This window comes from Apteryx mantelli, chromosome 1 (assembly GCF_036417845.1).
Source record: "Apteryx mantelli isolate bAptMan1 chromosome 1, bAptMan1.hap1, whole genome shotgun sequence".
NCBI lineage: Eukaryota > Metazoa > Chordata > Aves > Apterygiformes > Apterygidae > Apteryx > Apteryx mantelli.
Window position 1 is genome coordinate 70989968 of NC_089978.1, and position 13373 is coordinate 71003340.

General features: G+C 45.5%; 1 protein-coding gene across 1 annotated transcript; it reads left to right on the forward strand.

Annotated features, from left to right (window-relative positions):
- The first annotated feature begins 610 nt into the window (after positions 1–610).
- On the forward strand, positions 611–7311 carry NMS (neuromedin S). Its single transcript, XM_067310762.1, has 8 exons — positions 611–704; positions 885–940; positions 1315–1365; positions 2778–2837; positions 5287–5322; positions 5766–5807; positions 6795–6825; positions 7145–7311. Exons 1-8 carry the CDS (start codon positions 611–613, stop codon positions 7309–7311), a joined length of 537 nt encoding a protein of 178 aa, XP_067166863.1.
- The last annotated feature ends 6062 nt before the right edge of the window (positions 7312–13373 follow it).

The window sequence follows — 13373 nt, forward strand, 5'->3', positions numbered from 1 at the left end:
TGAAGCCTGGGATTCCCCAGGGCTTGAATATTTAGGTATTTTTCAGACCCCTCACAGCAAAAGAACAACAAAAACGGGCAAACTCCATTGCCCCGGCCAACTCGGGGAAAGCTGTGTCCTGACTCCGGCGCTGGAGTGGGGAACAGGGCACGAGGGAGCAGGGAGCAGGGAAGCAGGGTGTGGGGGAACGGGCAGTGGGGCACGGGGAGCACAGAGCGGGGGAGCAGGGTGTGGGGCGCAGGAGCAGGGAGTGGGGGAGTGCGGAGCAGGGCGCGAGGGAGCGGGGAGCGGGATTGCGGAGTGGGGCACGGGGAGGGGGAATGGGGGTCCGGGAGCGAGGATCAGGGCAGGGGAGCGGGGAGCGGGGGAGGGGGGAGCGGAGGCCGGGGGCGCGGGCAGCGGCGGGGCGCGGAGCGGGGCGCGGGCTCGACGGCGGCTCGGGGCCGCGGCCGGGGCGCGGGGCCTCCCCGGCGCCCATTGGCTCCGCCGCGCCCCGGTGTCGCGCGGCCCCATAAAGGCGCCGCCGCCGCCGCCCGCGCCGCCCAGTCGCGGGAGCCGCCGCCGCCGCCGCCGCCGCCGCCGCCGCCGCCGCCGCCGCCGCCCTCCTGCGATGCCCCCGCCGCCGCCGCGCCGCGCCGCCCGCCCGCCCGCGCTGCCCTGGCTCCTCGCTGCCTGCTGCCTCTGCGCCCTCCCGCGGGGCTCAGGTACGTCCCCGCCGGGCGGCTAGCCCCCCGCAAGACGGGGAGGGGGGGGGAAATGCCCCCAAACCTTAAAAAGCGGTGTCTCCGCCCAAGCGGCGCTGCCGCGGCCCCGCCGGGCGCCCCGTCGGGTGCGGGCTCCGCGGGCGCCCGTCTGCATCTCTCCACAGCCTGTGTTCCCTGCAGGGTTTCCCCAGCCGCTCTCTCGCCACTTGGACGGCGCGGACCTTCCCAAAAGTCAGGTATGTCTTTTTCTTTTTCTTCTTCTTCTTCTTTCCCTATCGGCCGTCCCAAAGGCAATGCATGTTTAAAGCGTGGGGCAGAGCCTCTCCGGTCCCGACTGGCCAAGCAAGCTGGGAAATGAGACGTGCCCATAGGAGGGCAGTAAGCTAGGAAATCCCTAGGTGGGTGGACACGACAGTAGAGGCTGAGCCCCTTTGCTGCCTGCAGAGGTAGATGGGACATATGCACACAGCAGTACGATGCCCAGCCGTATGCAGGATGGGATACTGGGGCTAGCAGAAGCCAATCGCTGACGAATCTCAACTCCCTGCCTTAAAATGCAGGTCCCAAGGTATGAAAGCCCACTGTTAATGTCTAATCTTTACTTTTTAAGCAACTGGCGCTGTGTTTCAGTCAGTGGATGGAACTGTCTAATCAACCCCAGGTAAACTGACAGCATGATGTGTTTGATCAGCGGAGCCTTTCCCAGCCGTGCTCAACACTCCCTACCAGCCTCAGCGGCTGCCTGCGGCCAGGACCCCTCTGCAGGGCTGGCCGCTCTGGGAGCAGAGCGAGTTCGCTGGTGTAGGCGCTCTCCTCCCCTGCAGAGCCAGCGCAGCCCTCGGGCAGACAAATGGGCTTTTCTTCCCACCACTGGGGTGGCCCTGGCGGAAAAAGTACTGTTGAGTAACGGGGGAGTTAGAGGCAGGATCCTGCCTGCGTCTCCGCGGCACGGTGCTTGGTGGGTGGGTTTTCTCCAGGGTGCCTGAAGGAGAGGGGAGCCGGGAGAGGCTTCATGGCTCGTTTCCACTGCGGTCTCTCTGGCCCAGAGCTTGCAGGCAGTTTAGGCAACTGACTAACTCCAAGCAGCCCCACTGCATTCAACACCAAGCCCAAGGGTCATTTTCAGGAAGGGTAGAGAAAAGCTTTGTAGGATCAGCAGTTCTTGTGAAATGCTGAACATTTTGTGCTATTTTTCTGAAATATTTCAATTCTGTAAACCACGACTGGTGAACTAGTTCCCAGAGCCAGTTTTCCAGGTGTCTTAAGTTCTACTGCCTTTGAAGCTGTGGTTATTTCTTATCTAATGTGATCAATTACATAAGCAAATCCTTGTCCTGTGGAAGTGAGCCTGGGACTTGCCCCCCTTTTTGGGAAGTGCTGGTTTAACTATCCTTTCTCCATTGCTCTTTTGGAGTCCTGAGATAAAACCTATCAACAGAGCTCTTGTAATTGACTTCAGCACAGATCTGGCACTTGATCACTTATCCTACCAGTTTATGACTGGACCATACTGATTTTAATATGCTGTATGAAAAATGTTCCTGACCAGATATGTTGTGTTTAAAACTGTGCAACAGGGACAATTGTTTCCAGTTCTTTGGAAGTGATAAAATCATCCCTGTGAAACACAGTGGGCTCTGAGTCAAATATATAGTGAACAACTTCTGACATTTGTTTTAGTGTATGGTTATAGATGCTTATATTATAGTACTGATTGGTCAAGATGATTATAGGTGAAAATGAATGTAGATAAAATATGTCAAAACCCCCACCTATTTCTAAAACACTTAGCACAGGAAAATGTATTTTAAATATAAGAGACTGATTAAAGTCTCTTTACAGCACAAGACTATATTGACAACATTAGTAATATTATATCTATTTTCCTCATAGGAAATTTTAGTTATTCATCTCATAACAGCTTCAGTAAGTCTTACCCTGCTCTCAGTGCTTTTAGTGAAACCATGCTCAGTTTAAATTGTGCTGAGATAGGAATCAAGCCTGTTTTCTGTAAAACTGTGTACATCGCATCCTATCAACAAATGTGTATTAAAGTACTGTTTGATTTTTCAGATCTCCAGTACTGTTTTGGATCTCTGTTATTCCATATTTAACAGCATGCATACAAATGAGGTAAGGTGTAATTGCTTCTTCTGCTTAAAAGCATCCCCTCCTTAAACCTAGAAAGCAGCCCTCCCAAAACCAACTTCCTAACATTTCTCTCCAAATGATAGAGTATAATCTAATATCATCATGGTTTAGGAGACACAGGAGAGTAACCAGGAAGTATATGAAAGACCATTTATTCTCAGTAGTAGTTTGCATGTAATTCTCAACTCTATTAAATTATATATCAAATTGCTGTTCTTATGAAGTTTTTATTTCACCAGTTCAGAGCTCCAGAAGCAACACATCCACTTACAACTGGGGTCAGTATTTTAACCTAATCCTCACTTTTGAATAATACAGGATTAAATATGCTAACAAAATACACAATATTGGTTCAACAGGGTACTTAAGATCATGCTGAATATGAAAGTATATAAATTGCTTTACTGATTTTAGTACTCCATTTGTGCTTAGGTTCAGTGCTCCTGAATCAGAACCAAAAGCTTAAGTCTACAAGGTATTGAAGACTCTTCCTTCTCGATCAGTCACATTAGGTCCTGGCCCAATGTCAGTTTTGCTTTACAGCACTTTCCTATCATCACCAGTTAATCAAGAACCTTTCCAATAAAATGCACACTGGTTTTCTTAGATATGATTGTCCTCAGCTGAAAAGGCCAATACAGTTGTAGAGCTTTTGAATCCTCTGTTTTCTCAAATCACAAGGAAAGCTTTCAAGACAATAATAGAAAGCATTTTGAAATGTATTTCATTATCTCTTCCTGCCAGTGTCTTTAGCTTATTATAATTCCAAGCATATTTTCCTAAAATAGCTAGAAAACTCTACAATACTAAAGTTTATTATACAAATCCTAGTACTACAGTCTCAAATATCTAGTAAGTGTGTTGAGTTCAGTATTGACCCCTCTGCTTCTACAGCTTAGCTAACTAGGGAACATCCAAAATCATCCAGTAACTTTGAGTGGAACCTTATTCCTGGTTAGTAGTGTAGTTACTAACTTTGCCAAAAATTCACCCTGTGCTATGAGTCCTCAAGGTTGTGAGCTGGATCTCATGAAATATCTGCTGGATAGTCACTTATGGTAGGATTTCCAGGTGTGGTCTGATTAAATGGCAGATCAAATCTAAATGTGGGATGGGGAAAAAGAGCTATGCAAAAAATGCTATTTTTTGCCCAGCTGTTCCAATCTGTTACAACACGAAGTTACGCTTCCTCAGCCCACAAGGAATCTTGGGAACACACTGCAAACATGAGTCTATATATAGTGCTACCAATGAAATGATGATATACTATGATATACTACTGACTTCAGCTGGACCTGCACTTTCTACATGATTCTATATTTGTGGGTTCTTTTTTTTTAATTTTGATTGAATCAGTTATAGATTAGAGAAGGTAGATTGTGTTGTAATGGGGGGAATGATGCCTTAGCACCATGAAAGTCAAAGTCAACAGAAATTTTGACATGAATAGGGCTTGAACACCATCTGGAGAACTCCTTAATCTTTTGAGAGAACTAAACAGAATACTTAGTTTTGATTTCTAATCTTTTGGTAAATCTTGGGGATGGTGTTTTCAGAGGAATCAAAAGGAACTAAGTGTCTAAATTCAGTTACATTAGTCACCTCTGTCTCATACCCCAAATCCTGACTCCCTCTTTCTTTCTATATTCCTTCTCTCCAGCTTCCCATCCACATCCTTTGCCCATGTTCTCCCCCTCTGTCTTCACATCCTTGCTCATTACAGATGCCAGTTTTTCAAGCCCGCCCCAGATAACGAAACCCGTTCGCTGGTGCACCTGCCACAGCGGCTCCCGGGGCTCTCCTGCCAGGGCCAGGCCAGGCGCAGGCAGCGCAGGATGGCCGTGCCATGAGCCAAGAGGCTCCCGGGGAGGCTCCTGAGCCTTGCAGGAGCTGCTCGGGTGTATCGCACCGCAGGCTCAGGGCTTCCCTAGACACCAAGCTCGGCCTGCTCCCAGCAAAGTCATGGCAAAAGTTTCTGTTCCTGAGTAGGCAAATGAGCGATTCCCTGGAGAAGGCACATTGCAGAGGCAGAGCTTAGGAGCAGCGGTCATGACTGGGTTAAAAACCAAGGGCAACCTGAAAGGTGGAGAGCAGCCACATTTTAACAAGAGAAGAGCCATCAGTATAACTTGGACCTGATGGATGATGCTTCTGTGCTCTCCTCAGCTCGAGCTCTGCTTCATCCTCCAGAGCATGACTGCACTTTGCTTTACGGCAACGAAAGCATGTGGAACGATGAGCTAAAGCTGGTTAAAGTAGGATTTAAAATAAGTCTTTAAACAGGTCCATTTGCTGTTGCTGTTCTCATAGCTGTCTGTGATATGTATACTATCTTTTCTTGCATGCATTGGAGCGACTTAACCAGTGGTAGAGAATTATTGTAACCAAAGAAATGACAGCATCTTGATTAATGTACGCTGTCACCTTGCAGGAATCACAGATTGCTGCAGCAGAGTTTACAAAGAAGGTATGTAAAAATGTGACACCAAGCAAGTGGCAGTGAGCAGGGTAGCATGGCCCTTCCCCTATTCTGCTGCTTTATTTTAGTCAGCTTGTTTTTTGAAATGGTTGAGAAGAGAGCTGTACTGACCCTGCTTCTGCAAAGCAATCCACCATGCGTAAAGCTTCCTTTTATACATTTTCTAAAGCCTGTGAATCTTGAAGTATTGTAATTTAATGTATTTACACCAGACAGAAAGGATATTTCTTGACAATGCCTTTTGGGTATTGATTTTTAATCAGCATTCCAAATGAATTGGCACTGGGGACTAGCAACATCTAGTTGTTTACATGCTGCCAAAAAAGGCCCTGAATTATTAATATTCTTATGGAATGACACTGGAACTTGTCAACAGATCTATGGAATTGAGTTTAAAATACTTTGTTAAAAGTTTGTGTTTTATTTTACAGGATAGACATGGGACTCTGGGACAGCCCTTTTTCCTTTTCAGGGTATCTGAATCTTTTCCTTTTAAAATTCTGAATAACAGACAATATTATATATCCATATATGAGCAACTATTTGCCTTCACAAGTTCTTGTTGCCTCCGTTTTGAGTAGATGCTAAATATCCCTTGCTTGAAAGCTTTGGGAGCCGTTGCTTAGAAAGCTCTGGTTCAAATAAAAGACCTTGAGATAATGAGATCTGGGGTAGTAATGGATTAAACATTTTTCATTTGGAGAGATAACTCTGCAAATGTTGTATCTTGAGCCAGACCATTGAAAGATAGGAAGTAATATGTGGCTTGTATCTCTGAGACTGCCAACATGCACAGGTACTAAATTCACCAGATAAAAAATATGCATGAACTGAGTGTTAACATGATCTGATAGGTCTGGTTAGTAAGCAATGGTGCACTGTATAACAGGATGAAAAGCCAAAGCAAAATTATGGACATCATCTTTCGCTGAATTTTCACCCATTGGCTTGCTGAACTATGGCATGTTCTAATGCAGGATATGCCTGTATAAACACAGTATGTGATTAAGACCAAACTAATTTTTATTAACATCTTCAGCACATCAAAAAAATTATTAAAAAGGAGGTCCTGACAGGTAACCAGAGTCCCAGTTCAACTGTCATTTAAATTTTAGTTCAATTTCAAACATGTCTGGGCAGGTACTTTCAGTCGTGGCATTTATATGCTCTTTTTTAAGTATCTACTTAGTACCTTGATGAATCAGGACCAAGCTATTTAATGAGAATAATTAAAGTCAGACTGTTTAGCTGTCAGGTCAGAGGCTGTGCAAAGATTTCCCAGCTTCAAAGGCAAACCCACCCTGCATGGATCCCCCTGGTATTTGACATGTTGTCCCCTTGTAGGAAATGCTGCTGCACCCTTGTTAGGTGCTCTATCTGCATGATAGGAGATGTATTTTGGTGTGCTTATGAATCTGGTGTCCAGTACCTCTGTATGATCATCTAATTATATTTTTCAGCCTCGAAATGGAAGAACTATTGAAGGCAGTGGTGAGTAGGCCATCCAAAAGCTGCAAGAATTTGTTTTGTTTTGTCAGTAATAGTGATCCTTGTGACAGAAAGGGTTGCAGAGCAGTATTGTGTTACAAACCTAGATTCCCTCATGGATGTTTCATATGGTCACTGAGAGCTGTCTGAGCAGAGGTGCTGTCTTTCATGCTAGGAGGCTTACGGTGTACACTTTTGGCAAAAGGCTTTTTTTCTCTTTGTTCTTTAGAAGAGGCTCATTAAGGAGGAGCTTTCATCCTCTAAAGAGCGACAGAGATGGAACAGAAATGGTAAAATTTAAAAACAATCCTTTTTTTTTTAGAGTGCCTAAATTGTACCTGGAGTACAAAAGCTTACCAGGTCCTTAATGGTGATAAGTATGTGGTCTCATCTCTGTTCCTAGAGACGTACAGTACCCTAATGCTGCATGAGAAGTCATTAATACAGATCTCTGCATGCAGATGGGAGTCATGCTCATATCAGGATTAGGACCTTGTTTTGCGTAAATACTGACTATAAAGAGCAAGGGTGGAGATGCAAGGAAGGAGGACAGTGAGTTCTGATAATATCACCTAGCTCTTACATATCCACCTTAGCAAGGGTCTATTTAAGGTCTTAGTGAGCTTTAATGGGAAAATGGGCAAGACCATGCATATGTCCCCTCTTTCAGTTTCTCTTCTTCCAGTCATTCAAACCCCCCCAAAATAAAAAATCATTCTTTCCTATCTGCAACATCAGAATTGCTTTGACGGCCAACTGAAAGGGTTGCTTTTTGAGACAGAAGGATAGCAAAGAAACTTTGCATGGAAAACTGACAAGTAAAGAACACATTTGCTGTATGTTCAAGATTAAACCATTTTAGAAGGACAGGAACCAGACACTGGGAGAATACTGTGGAGCAGCATTGCTACATGTGTGCCCTGGTCTTAGGCGCTGGCCTGGGCATCCATCATTTCCCACTGCGAAAAGGAAGATGTGCAACTAGATGGATCTTTGGTCTGAGCCAGGATAGTTGTTCTTATGTTGTTAGGCCCAGATGTGTGTGGAAAATGTTTCAAAACTAGTATGAAAAGTGGTTGAGTGCTTCATGGGATGGTATACACAGAATGGATGAAACCACATGTCCCTAGTGCTCCCAGATTTGTTAGTCTGAGTAACTGGAAGTGTGAGCTGACAGCCCCAAAAAGAAGCCAAACAGACAAACAGAGAGCGTTCCTATAGCTTTTCAGCAAAACAGTTCAACAACAGAGTAAATTCACATCCAAATGCTTTGTGTGAAGTACTCTGGTAACATCAGGACTGCCATGTTACCAAATAAATCTCATTTAAGTGCTAGTGTGGAAACCATTAGTCTATAATGATGCTCTAGCCTTACATATAGTTATAAATTTTATCCACAGTTCAGTGCCCTGGGGTAACTGGGCTGCAAGATGAACCCTGTGCCTTCAGCCCTCTAAAAAGAAGCACAGTGAGGTAGGGCATGGTAGAGAGAGGAGAGCTGTGTGAGGAGGAAGGATTCATGTGCAAGTACAAATAACAGATCTGGGCACTTACTTACCCAAACTTTCAAAATGTCACCTGTCTTAATCTTCTGGAGCTAGAGCTTCAGACTATTTCATTTCTAACTTTGGGAATGACCACACTGAATACAGCATCACATTCAGATCCACACCTTAACATAAACTATATCATTTTGTTAATTTGTTTCAGAATATCATGAAGTATGAAGTTCGTGGGTCCATTTACCAGACTGATGACTTGCTTTATACAAAGAAAAGAAATTTCCTGTTGGACAGTTTGTCTATTATGTGACTCAGTTGTCTGGAATTTACTGGTCCATGTAATAAATTTGCAATCATTAGTTCTTTTTGTTGTCCTTTTTTTGTTGTAGCGGGTACTAGACTTCATTGGGCTGTAATATACCATTGTCTGGTTCCAAATGTGTTCAAAGGAAATCATTCAAATGAATACAGGTAACTTTTTAATACTTCCAGTGGTGCATTTTCCATTTATGATTTCCTCTTTAATAGGGTCATGATGATAAGTCTGCCCTTTTCACAAGATAATATCTTTTCCTAGGCTTTCAGAATATACATCTCAAACAGTGTGATAAGATATGGAAATTATCATGGATATTTTAATGAATTAATTCTTATTTCAAATAATTAATTTGAATAAAAAGGGGTTTAGTATGATGAATCCAAAGAACTTTGAAGAGGGTAGATCAAGTACCACTGTTACATACTGGCACTCTTTGATGAGATGAAGTATTTTTTCAGCCTTGCCTTACTGGATGTCATAAAGTAGAAATGAATCATGAGAGATGATCTGAACGTCTGCACCTTTTACCGAAATCATGAATTTAAGTCTGTGGTGCAGCCATTGGTGTTTGCACCCTAGGGAGTGGGGTGATTTGTTTTCAATAGGTGGAGACATTTATGGGAAGAAAACACAAGGTGTTAAGCAGCTACTTTCTTAGGAAGAGAAGGGCTTTTAATACAATAAAAACCCGGGTCTGGCATAGGAAGCCTGCCTGGTGGATGCACGCAGGGTTGCGATTCCCCAGTAGTTGCTCAAGCCCTTCTTCAGCCCCCCCTTCCCTCCTTGGTTGCTCAGTCCTGTACCATGGCTTGGTGCATCTCAGTTATGCTGGCACTGCTCTGCATGAACCAGATGCGGGAACACATCTGTCTTTAAAAAAACAACACTGAAAAAATGTGTGGTTTTGTGTGTGTGTTTTTAACTGGGTAAGTTCCTGATCTGGGCTCTATTAAAAGGAGTTTGGCCAGTAGAGACAGTGTGTCTCTACTGACAGAAACCTGTGTCCAGGTTTGGGCCCCCCAGCGCATGAAAGAGAGAGATTACTTAGAGCAAGTTCAGTGGACAGCCACCAAAGCAGTCAGGGCTGGAGCACTTGCCCCCTGAGAGGCTATGGGAGCTGGGCTTCCCTGGGGAAGGGACAGCTTCAGGGACACCGAACAGCCCCCCCAGTACCTATGAGGAGTCATCAAGGAGCCGGGCTTCTCTCAGCAGGGCATGGCGGGAGGGCGAGAGACAGCAGGCAGAGGTTGAAACGGGAATTTCAGGCTGAATATAAGGAGAAAATTTTCCACTCAGAGGACAGGAAGGCAATGCAGCAGGTTGCCCTGAGAGGCTGTGCCGCCTCCATCCTTGGAGGTGTTCAACACCCGACTGGACAAAGCCCTGAGCAACCTGGTCTGAATTGCTGCTTGGGATTGGACTAGAGACCCCCTGAGGTCCTGATGAGCTTGAATTATTCTGTAACATAGGTATGATTTCATGCTATTGATACAACAGACTAATGATTCACTGTCTTTGAAAGAAGTGGTGCTGTCTTCCCCTGCTGCAACACCCCTCCCTGACCTCATCGGCAGCGACACTGCTGGCACAGGCGCTCCTCTGGCTACAGCCAGCCACCACAGGAGAACAAACCTCAAACACCAAACCAAACCCTGCTTCGCCTCCTCCCAGAGAAGGGAATCATTTTGGCTGTTTAGGCTCTGAAATGTCATGTCAGGAGTCTGATGGACTCGAGTGCCAAGGGAGCCCTGGGCAAAGGGGGAGCAGGTCTGCTCCCTGCATCAGGCTCTAAGCTCAAGTGTGGCTTAGTTATATCAGGAAACTGTGCCTGCAGCATCGCCAGCCATGGTGCTGGCACTGCTGAGAGGGCGATGAGTTATGGCAAGGCGCAGAAATGGCAGCCAGGAACTGTTAGGCATGCTGCTTGTCAGAGAGCAGCACAAGCGGGGCTGCTCTGTGAGGGTGGATGAGCCGGGAGCCGCGAGAGACCGCAGCAGAGGCAGTGCCCATGCCAGCCACAGCACAGTCTCACAGCATCTGAGCAGGATCAGGCCACGACTGAAGGCCCAGGCCGGGGCTTGACTGGAGCTCCTGAGCCACAGGCAGAGGGTGCATGGGTGGGGGTCCCAAGGGAGGCTGCTCAGGGCAGTTAAGACCTATTAGTGCCCTCAGGGCCACACTGTTGCCATTGATCTCTGTGCTGTCAAAACTCAGTGGAAGTGATTAGCCAGCGGAAAAGCTACCAAAGGGAAGGCTGACTTCTCCATCACTTGAAGTATTTGAAGTCAGCTGGGGTGCCCTTCTGGAAGAAACAGCTAAGCCAAATACAAGTTATGGGAATGCACTGCAGCAATGCAAATAAATACAAGATAATGATACAAAAGCACAGCAATGGCACTTCTGGCCTGTGTCACACTGGAGGACACAGCATCAATTTTGCTCAGTTCTGCATAAGTACTGCACTATGGGCAACTCCTGCTGTGCTCCCACAGTGGACAGTGGCTCTCTCCACCCACAACAGGTTTCAAGAACAACATCTATAGATTCCTTTGAGCCTCAAAACCTGTCAAATAAAACTGATGAACTTGTGGTAATTATCAGGTGAGGAAATAACTTAGATTCCTCAGCTATATTTCTATAGTAATTGCAACTTCTCTGGAAAATGCATGGGACAACTTTGTTCACTGCTCAGTGGAAACCTTTCCTCCCTGGAGTACCAATCAAAACAAGAAATGTCACCTGCAGAATAGGAGAGACTAATAATATTGAAATGTAAAGGTCATGCTCGGCCTAAATCTCTTTCTGAACATCCCACTTCAAAATCCGTAGCAGAAATCTGGCAGGAGCCCCCACACAGGTGACAACAACAATTAGAAGCCCAGAAAAATTTCTGTGAGAAAATGGATTGACAGCTCTGCTGCCAGTGCCAGCAAGAGGAGAGACAAATAAAAAGGGACATGACAGGGTATACAAAGTAATCAGTGTGCTTAGAAGAGTAAATCCAATGCTTACCCATTCACTTGTAATAAAAAGGAGCAACGAGAGAGATTCAATTACACCAAGAGGCAATATATTTAAACTGCAAAGAGGAATTTGTTTTTATAAGACTTAATCAGCTCCAGGAACTAGTTGCCAGAGATTAGAGTGTGCACTTAGAGACAGCTCTGCCAGCTCTAGGGAAGGCAGGCACGCTGAGGAGCACACAACTTCATGCCGCCTAATTTACCTTGAAAATCACTTCCGACTGGCCCAGGACCTCCTGTGTTAAAAGCCTGAACTGTCTGAGCTTCGGCTAACCAGCCCCCTTCACAAGGCATTGCTCAGCAGAGCATGTGGCGAGGAGCCTGGAGATGCACCTGCTGGCGGGGGGCGTCGAGTGCTACGCAGCCTCGCTACAGGCTGCCCACAAAGGAGCCAGTGCACGGAGCAAAGAGAAGAAACCTGGGTAACCTCCTGGTACTCACAGGCCTTGCTCTATTCCTACCCCTTATGCAGAAGGGGAAATGCGTTGTACAGACTTTCTCCCATAGCCTTGGGTCAGGTAGGACTCACAGACTTCAAGGTGTGAATTTTTCTTGCTGAAAGTATGCAGGACTGGCCTTTTAGCAGCAAAGAAGGACTTTGCTGAACTGAAGCTGTGAACAGGTTGGGGCAGAACTAAAGCAATAAATAGTATTAATTTGATACTGGAGCTTCTTTGTCAAAATTTATTGTGTGGGGTCCTGCCGACTGTGCTAGCATTGGCTCCCACATGTACTAAATCTACAGGCAGCAGGAAGCTGGTGGGGGGGGACTGCAAGCACTGGAGAACAGGGTCAGCATGCAGAAGGGTCTGGGCAAAGATACATCTAGAAAAAATATGTACAGCTCACTAAGGATGGGGGTATGGTATTATACATACCGAAGAAAAATCAATGGCACCTTTGCAGAAAAGGGGCTGGCTAACTGCAAATAGTCAAATAACACGGCATTGGGGAAAACAGAGAAATATAATGTGGAATGAATAAAAAGCTGTAAAGACTACGACATGGGAGGCATCACACTCTACTCATTATAGGGAAGACTTCACATACAGAGTAGCACTGAAGAAGAAAGAGGGGGCCTACAGGAGAGAGCCCAGCAGAGAGGAAAGGCGGAAGTTAAGGAAAGGTGGTAGGCTGAATGAAGTGGGGTTGGTTAGCAAGGCAAAGGAAAGTTTGAAGAGAAGAATGATAAAATCCGTTGTTTGTACTTTAAAGGTTGTGGCAAAAAGGAGAGGAACAATGTGATCCCCATGCCCATGGAAGATAGTGCCCAGAAGCAGTAAGCTTAAAATGAAGAAAGATTCACATTATATCTGACACTAAGGAGAAAGAAGCACTGATTTATAGGCACAGTTATCTTTTCTTAGTGATACAATTCTCAAGAAGGACTGAAACCTGACTTGGACTGTAAGTTACAAAAGTCCCAGTCTGAAATAAGTACAAGCAGCATTTTTCTCTTCAGCGTCACATTATGGTGCAATGTTTATTCATAAATATGTTTCATTTACAGAAAGAGTAATAGCATTGTTTTCTTGAGTATCTGTTGTACTTTAGATAGAAGTTGCTCTGGCTACTTCTGAAGAAGTGGAAGCTTTGATCTTAAAGAGCTCAGCACTTATACTTCGCATATTTTTATCTCATGTTACTAACAACTGTGACAAGTGGTACCTCACTCCCAACACTGCACTTATCCAGAGCTACAGGGAA

Bases quoted from the DNA above. Each gene is read 5' to 3' on its own strand.
- NMS (XM_067310762.1), top strand. From the start codon at position 611: ATGCCCCCGCCGCCGCCGCGCCGCGCCGCCCGCCCGCCCGCGCTGCCC. The intron at 705-884 runs GTACGTCCCCGC...TGTTCCCTGCAG, and splicing joins CGCCCTCCCGCGGGGCTCAG to GGTTTCCCCAGCCGCTCTCT. The intron at 941-1,314 runs GTATGTCTTTTT...TTACTTTTTAAG, and splicing joins CGGACCTTCCCAAAAGTCAG to CAACTGGCGCTGTGTTTCAG.